The sequence below is a fragment of the Gallus gallus genome, chromosome 6 (genome assembly GCF_016699485.2).
Source record: "Gallus gallus isolate bGalGal1 chromosome 6, bGalGal1.mat.broiler.GRCg7b, whole genome shotgun sequence".
Classification (NCBI taxonomy): Eukaryota; Metazoa; Chordata; class Aves; order Galliformes; family Phasianidae; genus Gallus; species Gallus gallus.
This window is the reverse complement of record NC_052537.1, coordinates 23,379,548-23,406,266: the sequence shown is the minus strand read 5'-3', so window position 1 is coordinate 23,406,266 and position 26,719 is coordinate 23,379,548. Positions and strand designations below refer to the sequence as shown.

The 26,719-nt window shown below is 43.5% G+C and overlaps 1 protein-coding gene across 7 annotated transcripts in view; it reads right to left on the bottom strand.

Moving 5' to 3' along the window:
• Window positions 1–26,719, bottom strand: part of ARMH3 (armadillo like helical domain containing 3) — a 105,534-nt gene that overhangs the window by 36,416 nt on the left and 42,399 nt on the right. For all 7 annotated transcript variants that reach the window (XR_005860638.1, XM_046943103.1, XM_015288786.4 and 4 more), the window contains 3 exons: window positions 23,719–23,801; window positions 23,079–23,205; window positions 20,277–20,352 (listed from right to left, as the gene is read on the bottom strand). Coding sequence is in view for 6 of the 7 variants with exons in the window: in XM_046943103.1 (XP_046799059.1) it covers window positions 20,277–20,352; window positions 23,079–23,205; window positions 23,719–23,801 (286 nt within the window). In the remaining variant the exon portion in view is untranslated. The remainder of the gene's footprint in view (window positions 1–20,276; window positions 20,353–23,078; window positions 23,206–23,718; window positions 23,802–26,719) is intronic.

The following is a 26,719-nucleotide window of genomic DNA, read 5'->3' as shown; positions in this document are numbered from 1 at the left end:
CCCCAGTCAAAAAGGGAATCACCATACTTGACTGCATTCGTTTCTTTAAGTTCTCTGATTCAGAATTGCTCCAATACCTAAACCTTCAAAGCATTACAGGGCTGTTGGAATCCTCAATTGACATTTTACTATTACACTTGCGTCGGCAAAAAAAAAACCTCACAATGCTAACTACTTGTATTAGGATACTTCTCCTCAATTCCCTTAAGGTCTTGATTTCAAAGACTGAAGGTGAGCCTTCCCCACCTGGTCCGCTCACTGCAGCCAGCAGATCCCTGTTCTTCCTGCCCCACTTCACCACTTCCATGTAGTTTATGCAGGGAGCTACATCTCTCTCCTTGTGTTGCTGTGAGCCAGCTGTCACAATATCATCTCAGCACTAGAAATGTTTGAGGTAATAGCGCTGCTGTACATTAAGAAGGGGAAGTTGTTCAATTTAAGCATTCTGGGAAATGGAGAAGGGGAGGCATATAGTGGGGAAGAGAAAAAAAAGAAGGCATTCTGCATGCATACAGGTCACTATTGCAAAGTTAAAAGCTGCCAATAACTACCGTATGTACTGTGAACGATATGGCAGATTTCCCACATTTAAAAAGGAAAAAATAGATCAGCATGGCTTCAGTTACCTTGGCTCGCTTTCATTCTGAGTATGTGCAAAATTAGCACTGAGGGATTCACGCTGTGAAACCTGTGACAGCCTAACCCAGGTCAGACACTGCTCTAACCTGAGTGATGCAGAGCTGCCAGGTGAAACGGGAGTACCAGCTGAAGCTGCTGAAGAAGGCCTGTTAGCACAACATGAAACAATTGTGCTGCCCATTATCCATCTACCAAACCGTGCTTTCCCCTCACCCACACTGCATTTGCTTAAGTCACCACTTTCCTAAGCGTATTTAGAAAGCATTCCTCACCATCAGCTTTCTATGTAAGTTAGCTTGCGTGGCAAAATTTCCTTGTCTGTAGCAAGACTCCTACTGGAATTTAACCACGCAAGACATTAGAGAACTCTGATTATTATTTGAAATACCAGGTCAGACGGTTACAGAACCCATTCAATATCAAAGGGATTAATTGCTGCCTTAACAGCTAACACGTACTAGCTGAGGGACAGAGTAAAGTGATACGGGCTGTGGCATTCAATGCTAACGAGCAGTGACACCTACCAGTTTGAGAGCCAACACCTGGCACCATACTTACTGTATGAAAAAGAGAAAACTGCATAAACATCACTGAAAAAGAAAAAAAAAATCCCACAGCAAACCACAAAAAACCAGCTAAAGAAACCAGAATGCTTTCTAAAGGGTAGGCCTATATTTGGCTTTGCAGACAAGCCACGCTGCCATACTCAACAAGCAAGATGATTAAAATTAGAGCAGAACTGAAGTTTTTTTATGAAGGATTTAAAGATTTAAAAATCTGGCTTTGTTTCAAATTCCAAGTGACACTCTGTGACCTTAAACCTCCATGAAAATGGCATATTTCTCTAATTTGATCAAACACTTCATTTGGACAAAACTCAAGATTTCAAACCCAGCTCTGGCATACAGGAATCCAGGAGGAAAAACTGTAACAAATCACGTGTTCATACTGAAACCTTCCAACTGGTAAAAAGAAAAAATAAATGAGATATTTCAAAATAAAAGCTGGCAAATATTGCCAAGTATTTTGATTGCAGTCTGCCACTGGAAAATGATTCTATCCAAGCTCTTTCCAAACTATCTTTACTATAAACCCATCGAAGTTCTCGCCTGAGCAGAAGCAGCCCAGGAGAGCAGGAGTAAACACAGTGCTGAGCCTGATCTGACACAGCAAACCTGAGTGTCAACAAACCTTAATGGCTTACTGCACACAAAACACCTCCTCTGCCATTATTCAACAGGCAGAATTAAGAGTCAGTGTGAAAAGAGCTGAGATTGAAGTGAAGCTCCTGTAGATGTTCTGCATTTATGCGCTGGGGCAGCTGCTATGAGCTTCAGAATGGGCTGTGCTTTTTCAGACCCTTCCCCAAACCAGCTCTTCCTGACCCAGTAATAGAGCCACATCGAGTATTGACAGCTTTCCTAGTTTCATTAAAAGGCTTTCAACATATCATCAATCATACCCTCGCATCTAAGTGATTTTAGCCATTTCATGGAAATGGAGGTTAGCTGTTCAAGGTCATCATGTTTTCTTCCAGCCTGAGGAGGAGCTGCGGTTCAGCACAGCCGCTCTGCTGGGGCACAGCCCTGCTCCTCTGATGGACTCCCCCCCGAGGGCACCCTAAGAGTCGGTTCACGTCCCACCTTCACACGCAAAGTGCTGCTGCGTTCAAATTGCAGGGTGCCAGACCCTGGAAGCAGGTAAGCAGAACCTCTAATGTCAAAGCATGCCTTGATGTCCTGACCTAAAGACTCCAGCATCTCTGAGGCCAGCATGTAAGAACACCAGCACCACAATAATACTTCCTTGAACTGTACGTACTTGATGTTAGTTACCATAATGGAGAGACTTTGCTGAAATAAACAGCATATTTAACCCTTCTCCAAGTTTGAGGCCATCTCCCAGCATGGATTTCGTACTCCCATCCATCAGCTCCACAACTAAACAGGGATGCTGAGCAAAACTGATTCAGGAAGAAACCATCTTTTAAACAAGGACTATGATGGAAGAAAAAGAAAAGCCAACCTCTCTGAAGGCACTCAAGCTTTTCTTTGCCATTACAACTTACTATAAAGCCACCGCAGTTCTAAAACACAACAGGGAAGATCCCTGCTCCCATATGGAAACTGAAGCACGTATGGGTGAAGATATGAACGACAGACGTGACATTTGGAGCAGCAGTCCAAGCTCAGCAGTGATTTCCCCACACTCCTTGCAGCAGAACTGCTGGGCTCTGGCCCACACTCACAGAGCATGGTCATGACCGGGGCTGCACGAAGATGAAAAGGTTGCAGCCCATCATCATCACCTCAAATCTCTCCTCTGCCCCCTGCTCTCAAAAGCAGCAACAACTCAGAATAGGTCTCAGGGCTGTTTAATTGCCGCACTGATAAATTTCAGTAGAATTAAGGCTGATGACAGAGGTAATTCTCACAATGCAAAAACATGAGCCTGAAGCACAGAGATCAGGAACTAATTTGTTGAGTTTCAAATGCAAATGGAGACCTTTGATCAAGTCTTTAACCGATCTGTGTAACTACAAGTCACTAGATCAGCTTATTTGAACTCGCACATATCACAGGCTGTTGTGTTTTACAGCACTGCCCTCGCACTGTGTACTCCCAAAGCAGCAGCTAGCTAGAGCATCTTTCATAAAGGAATCCTATTTGGATATGAAGAACCAATCAATTCCATAGCTTACCGCAACGGTTAATTATCTGTCAAAAATGAGTACCTAATTTACAGCTTCTATTTGGTTTCAGGGTCTAGCCTCGAGTTCTGCTTGGGCATTCTGTCTTCTCAAAGGTGCTTGAGCACTCTAAAGACAATAGCCCAGCTTTAGTTTTAAGGAGTATAAGATGCTGAAATCTCAGAAGCATTTTTACCAGCCTCTCTGACAACTGAGTCTTCTCCATCCTTTTTGTTTGTTTGTTAAATACACTCCCTGAAAGTCACCAGATAAAACTGCAAAAACTACGTGACTGTAACAGTCAATTTCCTGATCCTGATAATGTTTCAGGGGTCCAATGAATCTCTTTAGCTGAGCATTTCATGAGAGACCGAGAGTACAGCTGTCAGCCAATGCTTCTTATATCCTTACTTTGCAAGATACAGCCCATCTTTGACAGGCCAGAGCTGTCTAATACTTTAAAAAGCAATTCAGATCACTCTGCCTCATTCCTTCCCTTGATTTAACCCTCTGCCAGTCTTCCAGTAACTGTAAAATTTACCAGAAATTTGTACGTCCTCCCTCACGACCAGAAAATACACCACATAGCACTACGCTCACACCCATCACCTGAGAAAGCCCATCCACGACACCTTTGCCTTCTGATGATGCTCCACCGTAAGTGCTTTGTCACATCGCTTATTCTCAAGTGAATGTTAACCTAGGGTTCCAAACTCCTAAAGACTACCTGCCAAAAGGCAGCCTGGTTCGTATGGTTTGCCTGCTGTAGCCAAGACAAAGCACCTGATGCTAATACAATTTGAAGAACTAGTGAGTTCCAAAACTGGCTTGTAGCTGTAGCCTGTAGTGTGCCATTTGATCACAGCAGCAGGTTTGGCGTTATCAAGTCCAGAACAGCGACAGGAAGACAAGCCTCAGCTCTGAAAATAGGATGCATCCATGTTTTCTCAATTAACAACGCTCACACCACACAAACACATTCTCCATTTTGTAGCTGTGGTAACTAATATCAAGTAACTGCCAGGGAAACATTGATCAGAATGAATTTATGGGCACGCAAATACATTCTCTCTGCTGTGCAGGAACCACTGTCCATCAGTTGATCTCCCCAGTACAGAGGAGAACCCAAGCTCCCATGACCACACAACGTTTTGAAGTGAAATCATCCTATTTCCACAGCCTCAATACGCGGGGTATTTCTAATAGTGCAAGGAAAAAATCCTCACTAACAAATACCACATCCCTCTACCTATTTGTTTTCTTTACACATAGCAGACAAAATAGAGCAAAAATCTGATTAAATTTCCATAAACAGGTCACCTCTAAAACTGCCATATACTTTCCAGAAGACTGCCAAGAAGTTTGATTTGGACCTGGTCCAACTCAAAATACATTTTGGTGCCCTTAAGCCCGTGGAATCTCAAAGGAACAAATTATTCATCAACACCCCCTACTAAAATGTACTCTGCAATGCTGCTAGCACAAAATGGCAATTTGCTATGAGTGGGCAAAATGATTTATTTAGTGTATATATATATGTATGTACAGGCTGAGATGAACTGCAGTCCTTCTGACAAAGGGGCATACAAATGTGGGGATTATGCAGACAAATCCCAGGCACAGGACTGGATTTCACTATACTTACGCTGTGTGTTTATATGTGATTTACAATGAGTTTCAGATGAAGTTTTATAATATTTTAGCATTAAAAGGTGTTGTTTTATAAAGTTGATTACCACTTTCAAATACTTATCTTCCCACCTCTGTGTGTTGACTAATGCATTAAAATAGAATAAGGCAATATACTTTCTGCTTTGCAGCTACTGAGAAACTCCTAACTGTGATTAAATTAGCTTAGTTCAACCCAGACCAAAATGATACCTGGGAGGTTCCTACAGCACATTCTATCTAGAACGTATGCATTATTTATGGCATTTACACAAGGAGAATTGAAGGCTTTTACGAACTAAGACACAAATCAATACAAGCTCTTAGCAGATGGGGTCTTAGTAGGGTTCCACAGCAGCACTGTTCCCCTCTGAGCAAACTCTCTCGACTGAATAGCTGACAATGCAGAAGCAAAGGTTTGCTTAGAAAGATGTGAACCAGAGGCACCCTTGGCACCCAGCAAGGCAAGGAACATTGTACTTACCTCCTCTATAGGCTAAACAGCGAGGGCTGTTTCCATGCGACAGGTCACCTAAACTGCTTTAAAAACATCAGACTGCAAGCAAGACTATAGCTCTGCTTTATTTCACTCCCCAAGCCACGATAAAGCGGCAGCAACACAGATGGCTTTCTCTGTCAGAGGCACCATGGATTAGTGAGGAAATGGATGGGAGGTAAATTCAGCCTGGCACTTAGTCAGGCCAGCAGCGTACCACAGAGCACTTGCAGTCTCTGCTGTGTAATACTTGCAGCAGGCTACGCAGAGAGGGGCAGAACTAGCCTGACAAGACCAGCACTGAGCAGGAAAATCAGCTGGGGCCACAGAGCCTCAGGTCCTCACCTCCATGCAGACACAGCCAGTGCCCACAGCTGGGCTAACAAGGGCTGGCAGATGACAGTACGATGTGCTGCTTCACATCTGCCTCCTTCCATATAATGCACTTTTAATCCACCGTGGCTGGTCTTCATAGATAAATGCTCTTCACAAAGTACAGATCATTATTTGAGGCACTCACAGCAGAGGTCTCACCCTGATCCATTTGTTTTCCTAACCCATCTAACTTGTGCACTGAATGAGAACTGATGATTTTGGATTTAGTGAAATTGAGGTTTGTCTTCAGAGATTTCTATTTATAGAGCAGTGCAGGAGGATCCGCAGTACTCAAAAAGAAAAATGAATGAGTGATAAATTATCCATCATGCACTTCCTTTAAACAGCAACCAGCAACAGAAAAACTAGATTATGTCCCTGTTCTATTCATCACTCTGCAAAGCTTGAGTGAAAACATTTGTCCCCTTACCAAAACAAAGTACCGAAGGCCTTTATTTTCTTATTTTTAAAATCTAATGGTCTCAACAGTTCACCCTTCTTTAGCTGACAAACTATAGGATGCTGAACTGGTGAAGCCCTTCCTTCTCAACAGCTGTATTTGAATCAAGGCTAGCAAGAAAGGAAAAAGGCAAAAAATCCTGTTAGTCCTAATTAAAATCATGCCTTGCTCAGCTGGCATGGTTTTCATTTTCATGAGACTTATGAGTTCATGATCCTGACAGCTCCTCCTGAGCTCTTTCTGGAAGGAGGAAGGAAAAAAAAAAAGAAAGGAAAGGAAAAGTGAGGATAATGACTGAAATTCTGAAGTAAAATCGCAAGGGAAGAAAAGCCTTCCAAGGCTCACCATTCTATTTGCCCCTCCACCAGTGCTCCAACACTGACACACTTCTCTGCCATTCCCAGAATGTTGCCAATGGCTGCTGGATCTGAGACCATGCTCAAAGGAAAGCATGGGCACCTCAGGCATCCCTCCTCTAAGTAAATTACCAAGGACAACTACACGCACACAGCAGCAGAAAGCCACAGAAAGGTTTGGAGGCCCTCTTATCCCTATGCAAAGCTGATGTGGGTCAAAATGATAACAAGTGACTCCCTGCCATAGCAGCGAACCCCAACAGACATCCAGCATGGGATTTCAGCCACCTCAACAGAAAGGTAGTGGCAGATTTAACAAACCGTATGTGTAACTCAGACAGGTGACTGCAAGTGAAGTGATCTCCTTCATCCTGCAAGTAGTGGGACAGGGATGCTGGCACACTGCCTTACCCTTGGTAAGGGCTTTGAAGTAAATAGCTGATGCCTGAGAAGTTGCTGACAGATAAAATTTACATAAACATTAAAATTAGCCACACTGAGCCAGGTAGCAAAGGCCAGCTCACTTCCCTGAGTCTGAAAGAAACAGGAGCTGAAGGAACAGTATAAAAACAAGACCAGAATAAAGTGCTGCTGCCTCCAAACGAACCCTGGCTTCCAATCCCAAGCAGCTCAAGGTGACACCTGAGGCAGGGCGATATCTGTACAATCAGTAACGAGTGATGGAATTTTCTTCCATTAGCTTACATAATCACTGCCTTAAATTCACACAACCTTTTAGCTATTCCCCAGATTAACTAAGTTTTACATAAAACAGTATCTCTTTGGTTTTAACTTACTTGATCTTCTGATGCACCCTCCTCTCGCAGCTGCTCTTCTCTATGATATTTACTGCCTTATAAAGTCTTTTATTCTCTGCCATCTCCCTTCCAGGTTGAAGCACTGTCATGTATACAAACGCTCTTCATAACACATTTGGTTCCATTCCTTAAGTCACTCTTCATTGTCCCTTCCTGAAACTTCCCCAGTTCTGCTACACCTTTTTTGAATTTTCTCAGCTTGGAATGCACAGCAAATAAAAAACCGGATTAATTAATACAACAATTTGCCTTTGGGGATTGATCCCAGCTGAAGATAACACACTGCTTCCTTGGGGACAGCGTGTGTTGGGAGGAAGCAGCACATAGGGAGTGGTAGATGAAGTTGAGAGAAAACTAAAAATAGATATTGTAGCTGTTAAGAGAGAATCCCTCACTTTAGATCAAGAGACGTGAATGATTTTAAAAGCAGAAAAGAAAAAAAAATGCGAGAAAAAAAGAAAACATTGCTGTGGGAACATTAGGCTATGAGCAAACCCCAAAAGCTTAGTGCTGTAAAAGTACAGGAAGTATTTTGTGCGCGCATATGGGGATAGCTGCACGTGTAGTCCAGGAACAGACTGACAGCTCAGAGATCTGGGCAAGTTCTACACAGAGAGCTCAAAATGGCTTTTTCTGAAGTTTTCCTCAAATTATTTCCTGTTGGCCTCCATAGCTTTGTTTCAGATATTCTTCTTTTGGATGTTTCAGATATCTTCATTCAGATATCCTTCATTTCCTCCTGGTCTATGGAGCCTGCTTTGCAGGGGGGTTGGGCTGGATTATGCTGCATGGTGAAGCTGTGCAGGGTCAGTACCATTCCTGTGTAGCACAGGAAAGAAAAAGCTCAGCATGTATCTTCTTACAGCCTGATACCTCTGCAGAGGAATCTGAGGCTGCCTCTGGAAAAGGGGGTGAAGGGTTACAAAACAACGGTCAAAAGCAAAATACATCATTCCTGAGGCTAGGAGAAAGCATGCTGCACTGAACTATTTAATAATTAAATAGAAGTAGAAAATACCATTGTAATTAACATACAAAGAACCAGCATGGCCTAGCTAATCTCATCACGAAGAGATCGAATAAAGTAGTGTGCATTTTATGGAGCAATTTAATCTGGCAAGCAATTAATCGTCAGAGCACTAAGTCAAACGAATAGATTTCCCTTTAAGGAGATCACATTCATCATCTGTAATGTATTCTAAACTGCAATTTGTTAACCGGCCCCTGAATTTTACAGGAGACATTCACTGCCTTCCTTCAGTGGAGAAGTGATCCCTGACTGACGGGAAGGAGTGGCATCAGTCTCCCCGAAGCAGCCGGCCTGTTAGCACTAACGGGCTCTGAATCACTGATGCAGGAAGAAAATAACTTACAGGAAGATGCAACAAGTTTTTACAGCCCTTATACTTTAGAAAAACCTACAATGCTATTTACTGAGCTATTTGAACCGTGTTTTAATTCACCATCCAGCCCCCTGGGTTTGAGCTACCTCAGTAATGCCCTGGAGCTGACATGGTTAGTAACGTGGGTGGGGAAGAAGAAACTTCCAGCCCTGCTCACTGAGAACCTCAGCATGCTTCTCCCACCTGGTCCCCTGGCACGCGGCCGGGATGCTCTGCCTCTGACCTCTCCTAACCTCAGCTACAAGATTATCCTTCCCTGACTCATTCTCAATGGATCTGCTTAGATGGCATCGCTCTAACTGAACACAAGACCGCCCCAGACCCTCAGTGTTAGAAATCCTTTGACTTCCAGCTTGTATTTATTCATGACACCCCATGCCTGTTTATCCACGTGACAAACTACTTCTTAGCTTCAGAAGCTGCTCCACTTGCTTGTTTCCAACTACATTAGTATGCACTCGTTTTCATTTTGCTGGTCTGTGCAAAGCACACCCTAAGTGCCCTTTTGAAGGGAACGATGATGGCTCCTCTTGCTTGTGTCTGTGCCTGTACTCATCCCAGTTCCACCTGAAACACCATATTGAAGGCCTCTTCTCTTTCTGGGAAAGGATCTCTTCTGCTCGTTCTCCTGTCTCCCTGTGTAGCAGTATTACTGTTCTCAAGCGAGCAGTTTGGATACTGAAGATAAGCAAGCTTACAGAGACTGCTAAACTCTACCAAAAGATATATGGCAGCATTTCACATGATCTGGAAACCTCACAGCGCTCACTCAGCTCAGCCACGACTAAAGACAGTACATGAAAAAGACTGCTAGAGATAGACAGCTCCTGCCCCACTGCCACCCCGAGTCCATCCAGAAGACAGATTTCCTCTGTCTGTGCAGTTGTGCTGCCAGCAGCAGGCTAATGACGAGATGAGACCTATGCCTGGCTGCCTTCAGCCCTCTTCCATCCTACTAATTTCCTTCATGCCTGGCTCAGGTTGCAGGCATGAATGTAAAGTAGCTCCATCCCAAATCAAAGCTAAACAAAAAGTAGTGGAGATAAAGCACAGTGGAGAAAAGTATAAAAAAGAAACCCATGAGCTGTGTTTCAGACCAAATTCAAGTGATACAGTCTCAATCAGAAAACAGCTCAAACAAAACCCGTATTAAACTGATGATGAGTAAAGATTGCTTTACTGCATTGTCCAGAAAGTCTGGGGAAGGATTTATTAGTACAGAATTATTCAAAGTACAGGTTTGGTTACTCTAGATGATAAAAAAAAGACACAGCAAAAGATGGCTACACTTGAAAAAAACCACCTCCTTATGGCTAAACCTATAAACTCTTCTGGCCTGAAGACAAGCGCATAGAATTGCTTCCTGATGCCTTCCTGCTATATAACATCATACTTATAATTAGACTGATACCACATTAAAATGACAGCAAGCACAGGCACAATTCATTTAACAATTAATCTACCCTAGCTATCATTTTCACTTGTCATTAACTGCCTCTTAAATGCCCTCAATTTCATATAACTATAGACTCTTCCTTTAAGCACACACACAGGGGAATATGCCATTATAGGCATTATTCAAAGAAGTGCTTTCTGTCCTCATCATCAACCACAGCATTAATCATACTGGAATAGTTTCTTCTCACAAATGACTGAGCTGCATAGTCAGACCTCACCGGCAGGACCCAGTTGGCTGACACGTTCACAGCCAGCAGACAACACTGGGCACCTGCAGCTACACACACTGCCCGTCCTCTGGCTTTTACCCCTTACAGAGATAGAAAGTAGATGCTGAGCACCACAAGCTCCTCTTGATTTAAAGAGCTGCTCTATTCAGCATCTTTAACTGCTGGATCCAGAGTAAATACATAGCACTGAGAAGCCAAACAAAACTAGCTTTCTTCCTTCTCTCACATCCATCCAGGCAGGAAAGAGGCTGCTCTCTGCACAACCACTCAATGGGTTGGTTGGAAGGGACCTCTGGATGTTATCTGGTCCAACACCAGGCTGCTCACAGCTTCGTCCATGCGAGGTATGAGTAACTCCAAAGATGGTGACTGCTCAACCTGTTCCACTTACAGATCACCTATTTTGAGAAGAGTTTGGGAAGCATCTCCAAGACCACACGCTGATTCATTTCATTTTATGGTCAAACTTAAGATCTTGGAGCTGTCTGCTTTTGTGGCTCCAAATTCCAAAGCAAGCAGCACTGCAAAAGCATAAGGAAAGCATTAAATGTTTTCTTTTAAAAAGTAAAGGCAATTAGGCTTTGAGTACTTATACTGCCCTGCTCAAGACACCCCATGAAGGGCACTGTGGAAGTTGCATCACATTCACACCTACTCTGTCAGCAGCAAGAGTTTAACTGCTAATTAGCACAACACAACCTTGTGGAAAAAGGATCCAGTTTAAAGTTTCTCATCCAAAGTCTTGGCAACATCACAAGTTTCTTTAGAGTAAAAGGCACTTCTGCCCTCAGAGCACATCCCACCTACATCTTCTATATAGAAGTGTTTTGTTTAACAGTGCCCAAAAACACTGTTGAAATTCAGTGTCCTGAAGTTTGAAATCATCTCTCACTTGGGCACAAAAAGTTGCATTGCTTTCCAACCTATAAACCATAAGATGAGAAGAAAAATGTCACTGTAATTAACACAAAATGATGACCTAATTAATCACTAAAGCAGCAAGATGACAAAGCTTTGGGGCTTTCAAAGTCTTCTAGCAAAGTCAGACAAAAGAACTGCCAGGGAGCTTTTCAGGTCAGTCCATATTTGACCATCCTCAAAATAAGGCACATACAAAACAAACTCTTTTTATACCTTATCAAACCGAAATCCAACGTGGCAAGGTCCCCTACAGCACATCAGCAACCTTCTGCTTAAGACACACTGCCAAGTCTCAAGCCCAGTATTTCAACTGCAACTCTAGGCAGTAGCTACTCTTATTAGCAAAACACAGTTTGCAGTAATTGCTAGCAGCAATGAATGGCAGGTGAGCCCTGCTCTTCAGCCACGTGGTCAGTATATACCAGCTTTCCAACGATCACAGTCTGATAAAGCACACCATGGCAGTTTTTGCCCCCAGAGTAACATCCTTCAACTAAAGCCTCATTAGTATGAGATATCAAAAATCTGATACCCATCACAGGTGATTTTCATTGGGTCATCATTATCTTAATCTGTTTGGCTTTGACAGCTGTGGAACTGTCAGGCACGTGGGCACTGTGACTGCCAAACCTTCCCAGCTGGCTTCCCCTGAGACAGGCAATGGGACAAACTTCCTCAAGTCCTGCCTCAAAGCTGAGGAAGACACGGCTACCTCAGAAGCACTGCCCCATCATTTTCTGAATTATATTTCCAGCTACAAGAGGTATGAAAAAAAAAAAAGTAATAAAACATAGAAATAGCAATTCCTTGCACTCCTAAACAGGGGCTTTCTCCCAAATATCCTGGCTCTTCAGCTAGGGGAATTTAGACCACCTGAACCCTGGGTGTTTCTTACAGTCTCTGAATGGACATACACGTACCTGAGTCCAAATTTTTCTTATATTTTGGAGGAAAACTCACAACTCAGTCAAGTTCCCTCTTTTCCACTCCAGGTAGCATTGCACTTGCACCTTGCTATAGGCGCAGCCCTTGCAATACCAACTGGTATTTACTGATGGCTGCAAAGCTCCTGTGCTGGTAAGCTGAGACAACACTCTCTGCCTTCAGTAGGAAGAGCTCCTTAACAAGCGTTTTAACTTTGAATGCTAGGATGCATGTTTCTTTTAATGAACAAAGACTGCTAAACAAGGTGCCCTCCTCTCACAGTTCCCTGGGAGCAGAGCTCCAGATTCTGCTGCAGTCCTCAACCAGACTGCAGCTCTGCAGCCATGCTAACAACGTATTACCCTCGCTTTTAGCTCAAGGTAGGCACTGCCTTTCCCTAACGAACAGGTGTGCTCCACGAGCAGGGACTTTGTCAATTTAGTCCTAAAGGAAGAATTAAGGGAATAGGACGTCTACATTTCTAGAGAAAAAAAAACCAACAAATCTGAGGCCCCCCGCTAGTGGAAGATAACAAAAAAATACACATTACTGGATTTTTAAAAGCTTTTCTTCTAAATACACATCCCACAGCCCAGCCTTGCAGAGGGAATAATAATTCTGGCTGCCGCTGTGAGCAACAGATTTCTTTTAAACAGAGAGAGCAAAGCAGTGTTATTCTACATCATTTTTCGAGGGATAGAGGTGTTATTTAAGCTCACAATGATTTTACATTGTTTGGGTTATGAAGAAAGCTGCTTAATGTTCTCTTTCCATTAAAGCAAATCTAGAGAACTAGACTTGAGACCAGTGGAGATCAGCGTCCCTTCTATTTACCCAAAGAATAAGAACAGCATGGGTGAAGTTCTGACAAACCATGAGCAGCTGCCTCAAACTGTGCTTCAGTCATGTTCCAGTAGGGCCAATTTTGGGGGCCAGGAGAAGGTGGTTGCTTAACCTTTTCTTTTCTTGCTTCTTGGCTGCAAGAGGGCTACCGACAAAGATGTCAGGCTGAAATCTGTCAGTTAGGATTTGAACTCAGGCCAGCTACAGTACCAGGGAAATAATGAAGGCTGTTTTTGTAAGCAGAATGAAACAATACAACCATTTAAAGAGAGAAACCTGCAGATCTTTTCAGATTTTGTACTGCAGCAAAAACAAAAACAAAAAACCAAACAACATTAGATGCTTACAAAAATGCATCCTAGCTTCACAGCATACACCTTAATGGATTATTGAGCCCACACAAAACGTGCCTGTGCTCAGCAAGGGAATTCAGGACCAAGGTATCTGCAACTAAATGAGGTGAGAAATAACTTCTGACCAATATTAAGTCCACCTCAGAGATAAATCAGCAGCACTGCCAATGCTGACATATGCTTTCCAGTATTTTTATGTTTCTTCAGAGAAATGTATTTGGTAAGCAAAAGAAGACAGAACTTCTCATGTGGTGCCACACTGCTTCACACCACGCAGTGCAAATGAACTCACCTTAATCAAACAGGAGATCACAATTGCACTGATAAGTGCCTTTCACTTCTCCCCTCTCCTGACTGCTCTCACTAAGCTCCAGACCCTGGAATCACTAGCACAAAAGCTGAAAACTGTGTGCCAAACATACTTCCAAAGCTGGATATTCTCAATACTCAGCCATCAAGAAGAATCTGCTAGTAGCTTAACTGACTCCATCTCACAAGCTTGCACACTGCACACATGAATCCAGCAAAGAGGACCTGCGGACAAATTTCCCCTATTCCCAGGGCAGTTGCATTTAATACACAGCAGATGAAATCTTGGAAGCAATACTTCAGTAACGGAGATAACATTTCCCAGTAAACTTAGCCGAGGAGCCTACAGACCCTGCTGAAGTTTCCAAAATGTTCAGATTTTGAGGAAATGGCAGAAAGATGAAGGCTTACAGGTGGGTAAACTTTGCAGAGAGGTGTGCACCTTAAGAGAATAACACCAGCTAAGATATCTGCTGAAATTCAGAAGAGACTGCCACGCAGCAGCTGTGTGCAGAAGGGTTTCCTTTCTGCCCAAGAAACAGCCCTCCATTGCACAGACACAGCTATAGGCAGTCCTTGCCCAGCAGCTGCAGCACAGAAGCAGATCCTTCGCACGTTCCCTCTTAGAAGGGTAACCTACTGACTGTACCTGAAGAATGGTGATGAAAGCAGCCAACACACATAAGACTGAGAAAGCCAGGGAAGCAAGGCTGCATCCTGGGAACCACTTTCACTTGGTGCTTACCCCATGCTGCAGCTGAGCTTTCAAGTGTGTTGAAGAAAGCAAGCTGTGGCATCTCAGGTAAAGGCGATACAAACAGCTTTGCTCAAATATGCATCAGCTCTAGAAACCTTCGAGTACCACAAAGAGAAAAGTTAATCCTCCAAAAATCCACTGCAGAAGAAGGTGTATTAAGCCAAAAGAGAAAAACAGGCTTGACACGAAGAGTCACCTCTCAAACTTCAATGGAAGTTAATGGCAAAAAGGGGGAAGGTGACCTGGGATGCACCTGACACACAGAACCGTGCTGCCATGCTGTGGAATTGGTCCATACAGTGTCACTCCATGAACAGATTTGCTCTCTGGATTTGGGCCAGTGGCAGAGACAACATTTAATTAAGCCACCGCATGAATGAGAAAAAAATGAAGGAAAATTATAGCAGAATGAAATCGGCGAGAGCTCTGTAGGCAAAGCACACCGAGATGAATCAGCGAGTAAATAAAGAGCAATAGCTGAGAGCCAACACCGCCGCCTTGACAAGAAATCGGATATTGTAAAACCAATGAAACATTCAACTGGAGAAAAACCCTTAAAGTTAATGAAAATACTGGCAGCGTGGGTAGAGTGCTAAGCAAAGATGAAACAACGCGCCCTGGGATAGCAACGCTTCTTTTTTTGTTCTCCCATCCCTGCACTGCTGGTCACACTGGTCTTCCAATGGGTCCTTTGCCTTTGAAACAACTCCTGTTCTTTGTCAAGATGCCAGCTAATGCCATAACCTGTCCACATCAAAATCTGTTGCTCGCAGATTAAGCTTCCCCTTCCAGAGACTGCAAGGTCAGGTGAAAAACAAGCAGCAGCTGAACTCTGAGCAACCAACACTCCTCCACAGCCACCGTGCTATCCCAGGAACCACTCTGCTGTGCCAGCAGCCCTGTGCAGCAAGACAAGCATGCAACAGCAAACGTGGGAAACAATAAGAAGGGTCTGCTAACATTGCTCCTTCAATTAGGAGTGATTACAGATCACTAAAACAAAAAACAAAACCTAAAATCAATGCAGAATCCTTATTTAGGATCATTTCTTCAGGCCATCACTTGACAAATGCGATGAATCAATTCTTCAATTAAGTGCAAGTATCTTGAAATTTCTCTTACGGAATTTTTAGTAACAATTTGATCCTTAACCTCAGCAAAATGATATCAGGATTTAAAGTACCAATAAAACATGTTTATGAGTTTCTCTTTGGCTTTCATTGCCTTTTTTTCTCGCTTTTCTCATTTGTTAACTGTCTTGTACCAGCCCCTGATCTGAGCTCAGCCCGACTGATTAGCAGCGACAGCATGTCAGAGGTCATTACCATTAAGCACACCTCAGTGAACAATTTAATGGAGCTGTTATTCCACCAGTGGCAGCTCTCACAGTCGTGTTTAAGAAAACCTCCAGATGAGGCCGAGCTGACCTGGAGGCCGGAGCACCCTCTGCTGTCAGCACCGAAGGGTCTGAGCCCAGCACTTCTGCTGTCTGCCTCCCAGGTGCCACCAGCAAACGCTGCTGAAGGGAAGAACTGAGCAGCTCAAGCAAGGCTGGTGCTGTATCTCAGAGAAATGTGTGGCTGGGGGAGAGAAAGAATGACAGAGGGAAGGGGAGAAGGATGTATATTTAAAACACGCTCTCAGCAGGCTGTAATCCACATCCTCCATATGTCCATACATCCTCATTAATGCTTACAGCCACCCATTCCAACACGGCCAGGTCAGCAGCACTTAGCTCTCTCTCTCCCCGTAAATTCCTTGCTGTAAAGCAGGACAATGCTGAAGGTGTGATACGGACTGCCTGCAGCTGCTCAGTCTCTAACAGATCTCTGAGTGGAGCCGCCTCCTCTATCAGGTTTGCAGTAAGCACGCACCTATGGAGTGCAGGTAATTTAACGTGAGATACAGCATTACAGCAGGGATTCCAGGAAACAGACAACAAATGAGCACAGCCCAATTTGGCCTTCTTTCACCTAAACATAATTGTAAATGCTCTTGCAGAGTTCTTCTGCAGCAAGCATAGCCATTTCATATACATCCATGCAATGCTTTAAGTGCTCCTCCAAATCCCCAGCCTCTCCTTTACGACCCCGAAAGCAGCCATGGGAGAAGAGCCCCTCCTGTGCAAAGGGAACATCACAACAGGTGGTCGTGTGGAACAGAAGTAGCTGCAAGATGGGAAAGTGAACGAAAGCAGCCAAGTGAGGATTGCAGGGGATGCTACAACAGCACATAAAACACGCTTGGGAAAAAAAGAAATCTATTACCCACTCCATACTACAAAAGTACTGTCTGGTTGTTCAAAGTGTTTTGAGCGAGAAAAATAAAACTGCTTTAAAAATGATGACAGGACCAAATTTCAAACAATGGGGAATTCAGTCTATTAACCACTGAGTTAATCTATTTATTCTCTTTGAAAAAATTATGGATCAGGAGAAAGTCTATTAAAAGTACACAAGGCTTCAGCTGCCACCTTCCTCACTGAGTAAGCAGTCAGAAGGTGCCCCCTTGAACTCCGCATTAATAACATTCTCATTAAATGCAAACCTGCACAATGTTATCTTAAAGAGGCTCATTAGCTTCAAAAAAATTACTCATATCAAAAGTTGCTTACTTCCTCAGAGGTGAGAAGGTGAGTTTTCAGAGCCCTAATTGCCAGAGCTTCTCATTTCAGCCCCCTCTGTGCTGCAGCCATATCTTGCAGTCCATCATATCTCAATTATTTATGTAAAGCAGAAACAGATAGAAGTTTAAGCATTATTAGGTACAGAACAGCAATACAGATCACTAATTCCAGCGTGGTATGCGAGATTTCAACCAAACAAGGTTATTATTCTGTTGTCTTCACATCTCCATTTCCTTTAAGTTGCACAGAAATCACGCAGCACATCTAAAAAGAAGTATGGAGATAACATAGGAATACTGCCTGCCGTCTCTCAATAGTCAATAAACAGAACATTCATTACTGCTCTTCTCACTGAAGTAAGGACCAGAAAAATCAGGTAAGAAACCAAAGCGTGACTTTGCACTGCACTGGTGCAGCAAACAACAGGTAATCACTGCTTACAAAAACCTTCCAGACCAATGGAATGTGCTGAGGAGAAGAAATACAACGTGAGAAGGACTCGTCTAAAGTCACTGTCTTTGTGGTAAAGGCATCAAGTAAGAAACAGTATGCTAATCCTACCCCAGGCGGAAACCCGAAGGGGCATAACCAACAGGCCATTCAGTGAAAAGCCACATCGGGGTCAAACCTGCATGTCCTTAACAACGCATAAGTAAATCTATGACAATATTGTCATGCGTTAACATACTCCGTTTCCCCAATAAATCCATCAGCCTGACAGCCTTGTAGGGTTTATTCTTCTCAAGCGTCCTCACTCCCTGTTTCTCTTGGCTGATTTGGGCTTGCAGCATCTTGGTGTGCAACACAGAGCACCTAAGTGTGTGTGTGTGTGTGTGTGTGTGTGTGTGTGTGTGTGTGTGTGTGTGTGTGTGTGCACAGGGCTCCAGTGCGTGCTCCTGGCCCAGCTGCAGCAGAAGCACACGGCCTGGGTACGAAGTCTGCCTAAGGACACTGCTGCAGCCAACAGAGCAGGACAAAACGCTTTTCCCAGCAGGGTGCAGAAAGCTTCAGACCTTGGAAGGCTTTAGGCATTCCTGGAGGAATTGTCTTCTCTTTTTCTGCCGCATGATCTGCAGCTTTCAAACTCCTGAATTCAGTCTTCAGGTGAAAAAGAATATTGCATCATCATAAGCCCGATTTCATACATATTTTCCTTCCCCCCCCCATACACAAGTAGAGCACCTTTAGATTTCTCCATCTTCCAAGAACTGGCTGCTCTGAAATACACTCAGTTAAAGAACCTTTACATTTTTAATTCATTATTTAACAGGAGAAGTGAAAAAACAAGCAGATTTTTTTTTTTTTCTTAGGGGGTAGGAAGGTAGGAAAGGGGATAAGTCAAACAGGCTAACTTCTCTAAAGCCTAATCCCCCTCCAGGCCTTCATTATCTCTAATGAAGACCTTGCCTAATCTCCCTGACAAAATTAGTCATTTATGAAAACGTCAAAGGCAAGTGAAAGACCAGATGGGATTTTAGCATCCATAAGAAGCGAGGCAGAGCAAGGGAGTCTACAAGAGAAAGATGTGAGAGGCTCCACTGGTTCCACACAGCTCCATGCACTGGGCATGTCTGAGGGAGGGCTGCCACAATGCCAGGTTTTTGGGCTGTAACCCTTCTCAGTTACACGACGATCCTTACAAAAGCAGCTGTGAAGCTGACAGTAAATGAGCAATCACGAAATCGTAGCTGCACAAAGCAGAGGTGAGTGCAAACCTTCCATGATTGCTCGCTGGGCTGTTTTTGTTGTTTTTTATCATTTTATTTTTTAAATCTCAGTTTAGACTTCTCTCCCTGCGTACACAGAGAATTCCCATGGCAGATACTGTGTCACATTAAATGACATTACTTTGCCAACAGCTATCTGTTCTGCTGCTTCATTCAGGGTGCATTATCTGCCCACAAGCGCTCATTTATGTCTGTTTACAAAAAAAATAAAAATAAAGACAGGAAAAAAAATAAATCATCCGGAAGTGTACGTGACGTTATTAAGCTTACAGACTTACTGGGGGAACCTTTAAGGTGGTTTATAGACACTGACTGACTTGAAAGATGCCCTCAGAGAGCCTGCACTACACAACCTCTCAGAGTGAGGAAAATGACAAGCATTAGCAATGTAGCAGTACTCAGCTACCTGGTTCTACATGGAAAGGCACCCATACCTCATGGAAAGAGCATCTAGGAAATGAGAAGACAGTGATGGGCAGATGCTTCTTAGTATAAATACTCATTTCTTTTCTGGTTTGTTTACAAGCCAGACACAAAAAGTAATTTTTTCCTCTCTTTCTTCCATTTTCCAATGAATCAGATCCATGAGCCACTTGTCCCAGCACCCCATGCTCCAGCTTTGTCAGTACAAGCAGCTTCAGAAGACACAAAATTACTGCTGCTACAAAGGAACAGAGCGCAAGAACACCCCAGATATTCCCTCGTCTTACAAGTAGAGCATAACTTCTGCCTTTGAGCAAGAAGGAGAGTTCTAAACAAATAGTAAAATGTCTCCGAATGATCAGTTTTAAACACACACAAAAACCCTGTAATTTTAAGAGAGGCTTGGAATCTGCTCATTACAGCTGCCTCGTAGTCCCCTCTTCATGCCTTCATAGAATTGCAATAGAATCACGCAACAGAAATCCATTAGGACCAGAATTGTCCTGACAGCACAGCATTGTTCCCTACTGCATAACTTCTCCCAAGGATGCTGTGAGGATTAATTCATTACAGCTTGTGGTACGCTCTGAAAGTATTCAGTCTACAGAAGAGAATCATTAGGAAAAGGACAATCAAAGTCTGGTGACCCTCTTTTATCCCAGTGGGCCCTGCTCAGAGCGGCAATTTTGCCCAACAAAGCAAACAAATTCAAAACCAGGTTCAATACAACAAATGTCATTATAAGAATGTAGTCACACAGGACAAAAATCTCTAAAATGGTTATTAACTTCTACTCCTTACCTAATATTGACTAATGCATGGGTCACCTTGCTTGCAGGCTCTTTCCATTGACCAGCATTGGTAGAAATCCTGAGAACTGAAACGAAAAGACAGTTAATAATGCTGGCACAGGACTGGCCATTTTGTAATCCAAAACACCTAAAATCTGCTTTGGTGAGATGGCAGCCTACAAATCACATCAGAACAAAGGTCATCCTTGTGACCATCTGTACAGCAAAGCAGAAGTTTCCTTTAAAGCCTATCTAAGAAAATAAAGGAACACAGAAGAGGCGTACAGAACACCATGACACCTGGGAGGCAGGAAGCAGAGGGGACAGAGACTCTATCTTCCTGACTTATTGCATCACCGCACATTGAAGTTGCCCTCACTCAGAAATAGGACAGCATCCCAATCCTGTGATAACTTCTATTTCACACATTGCTATTCTCCAGCTCCTACTTATGCAAGGTTCCACCTGAGCTACACCCTTTAATTTAAACCTAACCCAAGAGCAATGGGTTCTTTACTTCCCTGTTTATCTTGAATCCTAGAGAGAAATTACACACTAGCCTAGGGAAAAACTCTCCCTGTAGGAATGAATGTGTTGCTCTGTTGCACAGATGGTCTCTGACAGACTTGGGAGCAGATCTGAAAACATTCTGCAGGAGGAAGAACTTCAAGGGAATCCATTTTTTGCTGCCAGAGCACCCAAAATATTTACTTAGGTCAGAGTCTGTAGTGTTCCTATGGTGGCAGTTACCTGTACATCTTTTGTTAAGCACCAAAACAATAAAACAGTAACAAGTGTGGATCATTTTTCTGCTTGCCTGAATAGAAATTAATGTACTATGAATTTATATATACAACGTTTTCTAGGGCTAGAAGTGAAGGAATAGCACTTCATTCAAATATAGGATCATCTAGAAACACAGGTGCAGCAAGTGAATCCGAAAGCACAGTGGCTGCACTCTCATGCTTATTATTGCATAAGAGAAGTTTTCAGACTTTGCATATCTGGATAAAGTTCAGATTCATAAAAAAATATATATGTGTAAATAAAAGCATATATATATGTGTGTATGTGTATATATATACATATATATACACGCACACACACAACTAGATTCTACCTCTACTCTCAACGTACAAAATTTCAACTACTTTCACAAAAAAATCCTAAAGGATAAAGCTTATCTGTGCTAGCAAATGTCCCAGGACTAAGAGATAGAAGGGTGACTGTAGTCCCAGTAAGAGGGTTAACAAAGCTAAGGGAAGCTGTTAGGGCACCTGGTTAAACTGTGCTTAGACAGTGCTATCTTCTTATTCTCCTCTGCTACAATTTCGTGCCATGTGCAGAAGAAAAAAAAGCTGTCAGCTCTGAACAATATGATTTTGTCAAACAGAAGGTGCTGCACTTGAATACCTGAAGTAATGCCTGAATGGAAACTGCATACATCTAGGATGTTAATTCAAAGGAGTTTGTTCTGTGTATCAGGATGGAAAACAGTCGCATGATATGTGAAATGCCTGAACAGGTCAGATGTGTCCATACAGCCCAATTGTATTTGAGTGCATTATTCTTCCACTTCGCTTTCCTTCAGCTTCCACAGGGGACTGGCTTGAAAATGCCACTGGCTGGTAAAATCACCTCATCTTACTAGCTGCAATTTTGTGAGCAGGAAAGAAGTTAGCAAAAAAGTCTTTTGTGCTCAGAGAACAAAAACCAAGCGGTCAAAAGCCAAGCGGTCCCTTCTATAAGGGATGAAAACCATAGGAAGTTTATACAAAAAGGCAGTTCATTTTGCTTGAAATTGCAGGGAGTATGTGGCCCCTTTTATTTTGGTGCGGACAACTGTCCAAGCCAGAACAGTGCTGCAGCTAACTACCTCTGTCCCACTGCCCTTTAACTTCCCTTACATGCTTATGGTAACTCCTGTTGCTGGATGGGTGATTACAGCAAGAAGGGAGCAGAGACAGCATGGGGAAGAAAGGTCCTTCTAGAACAAAGCAAGCAAAGAACACAGCTTTATCTTTTTCTTCACAGCTTCAAGCATGCAGGCACTATGTCAGCCTTTCTGCAGCCACTCCTGGCTACAGGCTCCTGTGTATACACACTGCCTGGTTTTGTCTCCATGCATTCCTTGTTCTCCTTTGTTCCTCTTTTCCCTGCTGGGTTTCACTTGGTGGCATTCCAGCATGTCTCTCTCTCCCTCTGAAGGATGGCAGCCTCTCCCTGTTTAGCCAGCAGGCACATTCCTCAGTCCAGTGATTTACTTGTCATTGCAAGCAGGTTTGTGAGGGCTGTATTCTTTGTTTGTGTTGGCAATGACTGCAGTAGATGTAATTTGCCTAGCACAGCAAGCATCCTGCTATAAGTTCCTCAAATTATTTTCCAAATTCTTGCTTGCATCGAGTACTTCACAATGCTGCCTGGTTCTGCAGCACGTACTGACCTTCTGACTTGAAGCTGCCAGACGTGACAGATGCATACTATAAACTGATCGAACTACACAAAAAATATGCATGAAACACCTCATACCATATATAAATTTGTCGGTTCAATTGGCTCTTGTGAATCACAATAAGTAGATGCTAGAAAGGTAATGGGGCTGCTTCTGTTTTTTTACTGACTAAAAACATTCATCCTTCTAACAAGTTTATCCTCTCAATTCTTAATTTACCAAACACACCAATACGTAAATTATATCCATTCAAGGAGAGAGGCATCAGCAGCAGATGGACTGAAAACAGCAGAGAAACAACCTTCTCAATCACTCTCATTTCGACTCAGTAATATTCCTGACCATCCAGGAGGTACTCACCCATAGAATAAAGGTTGTCAAAATTCTGATGCATCCGAATGATTTCATAATACAGCTCATCATAGCTGCTGGGAGTGGGGAGGAAGGTGTCTCCGTAGGTAATGAACATGTTGAACAGGTTCACAACCTATACAAAGGAGAGAAGAGAGGTTACAACAGGAATGTTCCCACAAAAGCTATGCTGCTACAGGAATAAACAATACAGGCTATCTTCAAAACCTTTAAAGAAACAGCTCTTGGCTCCATTAGCCAGTATTACATTAGTTCATTGTTCTACTATCTTCCTTACAGTATAGAAGAAACAGACAAGAACCTTTAACTCTATCATATCTAGGGCCAGGAAAATGAGTCTCAAGTATCTTGTATACAAAGGGACACACAGTAAGAAAAAAACATTAGCAGATCTGCAAGATTAGATTCTTTCCTCATGCAAGTTTATCAATTTCAGTGACGAGACCCTACAGTGACTCCAAGCACTCCCCTTCCTAAATATCTGGCAAAACCACCCACAGTGATACTCCTCAGCTTTGTTGCCTTGTTCTGGCATCTCCTTGCCATGCCAGAAATCTCAAATTCTTCCCTAACATTCATTCAAAATTAAGTTGTTTAGAAGAAGGGGATTTGCTTTGTCTGTACTCACCATAAGAGCAAGGGTGAAGATGTTGTGTTTGGCCAGCAACACAGTCTCATTAGACATGAGGAACTTCAACAAGTTGATCAGAGCTAGGAGGAAATACGTACTTTTTGAATAAAATTAAAAGCAAATTCATTCTCAGCAAGTCACTTAAATACCGATGCATTTTCATTATCCAGTACCAACTCACCTAAATGCAAGCTGCTCGCTTTTCTTAAATTATCAGTCTACACATGCTGGGTATTCTCTTGCTAAAATTCTGGGCTGGGCAGGTAAACAACAGCTCTTTTAGTGCCCCGCATTTATTTTCCTTCACTGACTTCCTAATCAGATTCGCCCAGGCTCAAGGTAAGTCACTTGTTAGCTCAGTCCACCTTTTTTTCTACCTGCCAGATCTTCAAGTGAGCCTTAGAGCTGGAGAATCCGACCGTCTCCTTTCTGCTTCACACATCACCAACGTGATGTATGCAGTCAGCCCCAAACTGTCACTCCTGTTGATACACACGATTTTAAAATGACAAAAAAATAACAAAAAGAACCCACAGCGTTGCTTTTCCGTAGCTGCTGCAGCAGTACAAGGACGGATACAGTACTTTATTGTGTCAGCTATCTAGGGCTGTGCCGTGAAGGCTGCAGATCTGGTTCACACTTGCCTTGAGAAGGAAAACAAAGGCTCCTGCTGTACCCACCCCGTATCAGTTAGTGATAGTGGGAATTAACAAAAAGGTTGGCTAAAAGAGCTTTAATCACACAGACTTTACAATAAGCAACTGTGTTCTATACACTGGAGTGAAATGGAAATCTCTTCCTCTTGTTGCTTCCCATTCTTTAAGATTTCAAAAAGGAAAGCTACTTTCTTCTGCATCGTATGTGCTCAGGACTGAAAGATGATTCGCAATGCACTCTCTGCTCTGCAGTCAACAGGTCTCAAGGTCTAAAGTGCCTGAATTAGATGACCTGCAAAGTCAAGCTGGAACGCTGAGAAGACTTCTTCAAATGTTCTTGATTACCTACTAATTAGGGTAGCATCTACTGATTTCTTACAGTTAAAAGATGATTTTGTTAACCTTTACCTTTTCCAGTTTGTGGCAGCACTTCTACAAAACATTCTGCTGTCATGGCTTGAGGCAGCCAGGAAAGAACATCGAAACAGGAGACAAAAAGTTCAGCAGCCCCAGAAAGAGCTTGAAATATATATCTAGAGTCTACTTCCAGCCATCAAACAACCAGAATTAATAGAACTCACAAAATTCACTATGGTTTGAGAGACTCGAGAAAGATGTAAGTGATAGAAGGCACATTCTGCAAAGTTTGGATGCTGAAAGAGAAAGCTGACTGGTCAGTGAGACGCAGCTGGGAGCAGATTTGAGACACGCCATTTGAGCTGGCAAAAGAAACTGACCACGGATTTATAAATATGACATACAATTTCTAGGTAGTATATGTTTGAAGGTGGTAGTGATTACACTACCATTGTTTACACAACTACTGCACACTACTGACTAGCCTGCAAGAAAACCAACCATAGTTTGGGAGAATCCTGCTGCAGATGAGAGAGCAGAGCCATCAACTCGGCCCAAAGGTAAAGAACAGGAGTAGGTGAAGTCCAGGGAACAACAATACTGGTAACTTCTGAGGCCCAGCACAGACCACAGTGCCATCATCACCCCATCGTCGGCCTCAAACGCCTGGGACCAAAGGCAGAGCCTGGATCCCATCGCAACCCAGAGCCACTCCTGTCAGGTACTGTGCTGCAAAACAACCATCTGAAAACAAAGCAGTGGCAGGTACAGACGGGCTCTCCACTGGAGCGGAGATCCAGCTAAAAACAGGTTTCCAAGGTAACCAAAGCCTCCACAGCAAAAAGTGCGGCCTCCCGCAGTCGGTGCTTTGGGCTGCAGACAGCTGCCCTGCCTCTCCGGCACAGCACCTCATGGGCCATTTCTCTCTTTAGTACCTATAAGCATGATTTTACCTCTTTCCCAGCCACAAGACTCCATGCAACCACCTCTCCTGGCCCTGCGTGGCTATTCAACTACTTGCAGCTGGGGTGCCTGGAAGCAGAGCAGCACAGCCCTGGATTGTCCACACCAAGCAGCACAAAGGCTCGGATTTTTGTGCTGTGCCTCTCACGCTTTCTCCAGAACGCTGCAGAAAGGCCTCTGGCAGCAGGTGGCCACACAGCAGGAAGGGAAAGCACTGAACATCAAATGCAGTGAACACGAAAGCTGCTCACGGTGAGGAGATGCTGCTTCTAAAAGAGAGCACAACCATCATTGTCTGGAACAGTATGCACTGAGCGACAGGGCAAGCACCTGCTGTAATAACTTTGTTCGTGTTTACTTTTCCTGTTCCAGTTTGCAAGACAACAAGATATCACTGCTGCTTGAAATCAAGCCTTGCACCTGAAATGCACCACACTGTAGCCCACTCACAGCTCAACTACACTGTTCCTTCCCTAGGGACGAGGTAGGAGAGGGACACTGCATATGGAGAAGTCAAAGCTGGGCTGAGCACTGGTCAGATCCTCTTGGTTCACAGTCACTGTGGGCACTGCAAAGGTAAATACCCAACAGTTTGGGACCCTCACACTCCTAGAAAAGTTGTAGGGCTCTTAACAACACCAGTGCTGAAAGAACAGCCAGTCTTCTGTGCCTGCACATTCTGGACCAGTCTCTCTCTGTTCAAGCTGATCAAAGAAAGGAACAAGAACGCTGTGAACAGGAGTCCTTAAATCCATCACTACCTCTGTAGTCTCTGTAATGTGCTTGTTAAGGCAGACCCTGCACTGAAAATGAGGACAGCTGCACCTCGGAGTTTTCAGGATTAATAACCGTCAGATCCTGCTTCAGATGCCCCGTGCACTTCAGAGACAATGACACCCACCAAATAAAGCCCTAGAGCAAAGGTCCAACTGGCCCAACGTCCCTCCGCCCCTCAGCTCCAGCAGGGCACTGGCACTGCCACTCCTGAGCAAGCTGGAGCCAAACCAGATGCGTCACTTCTT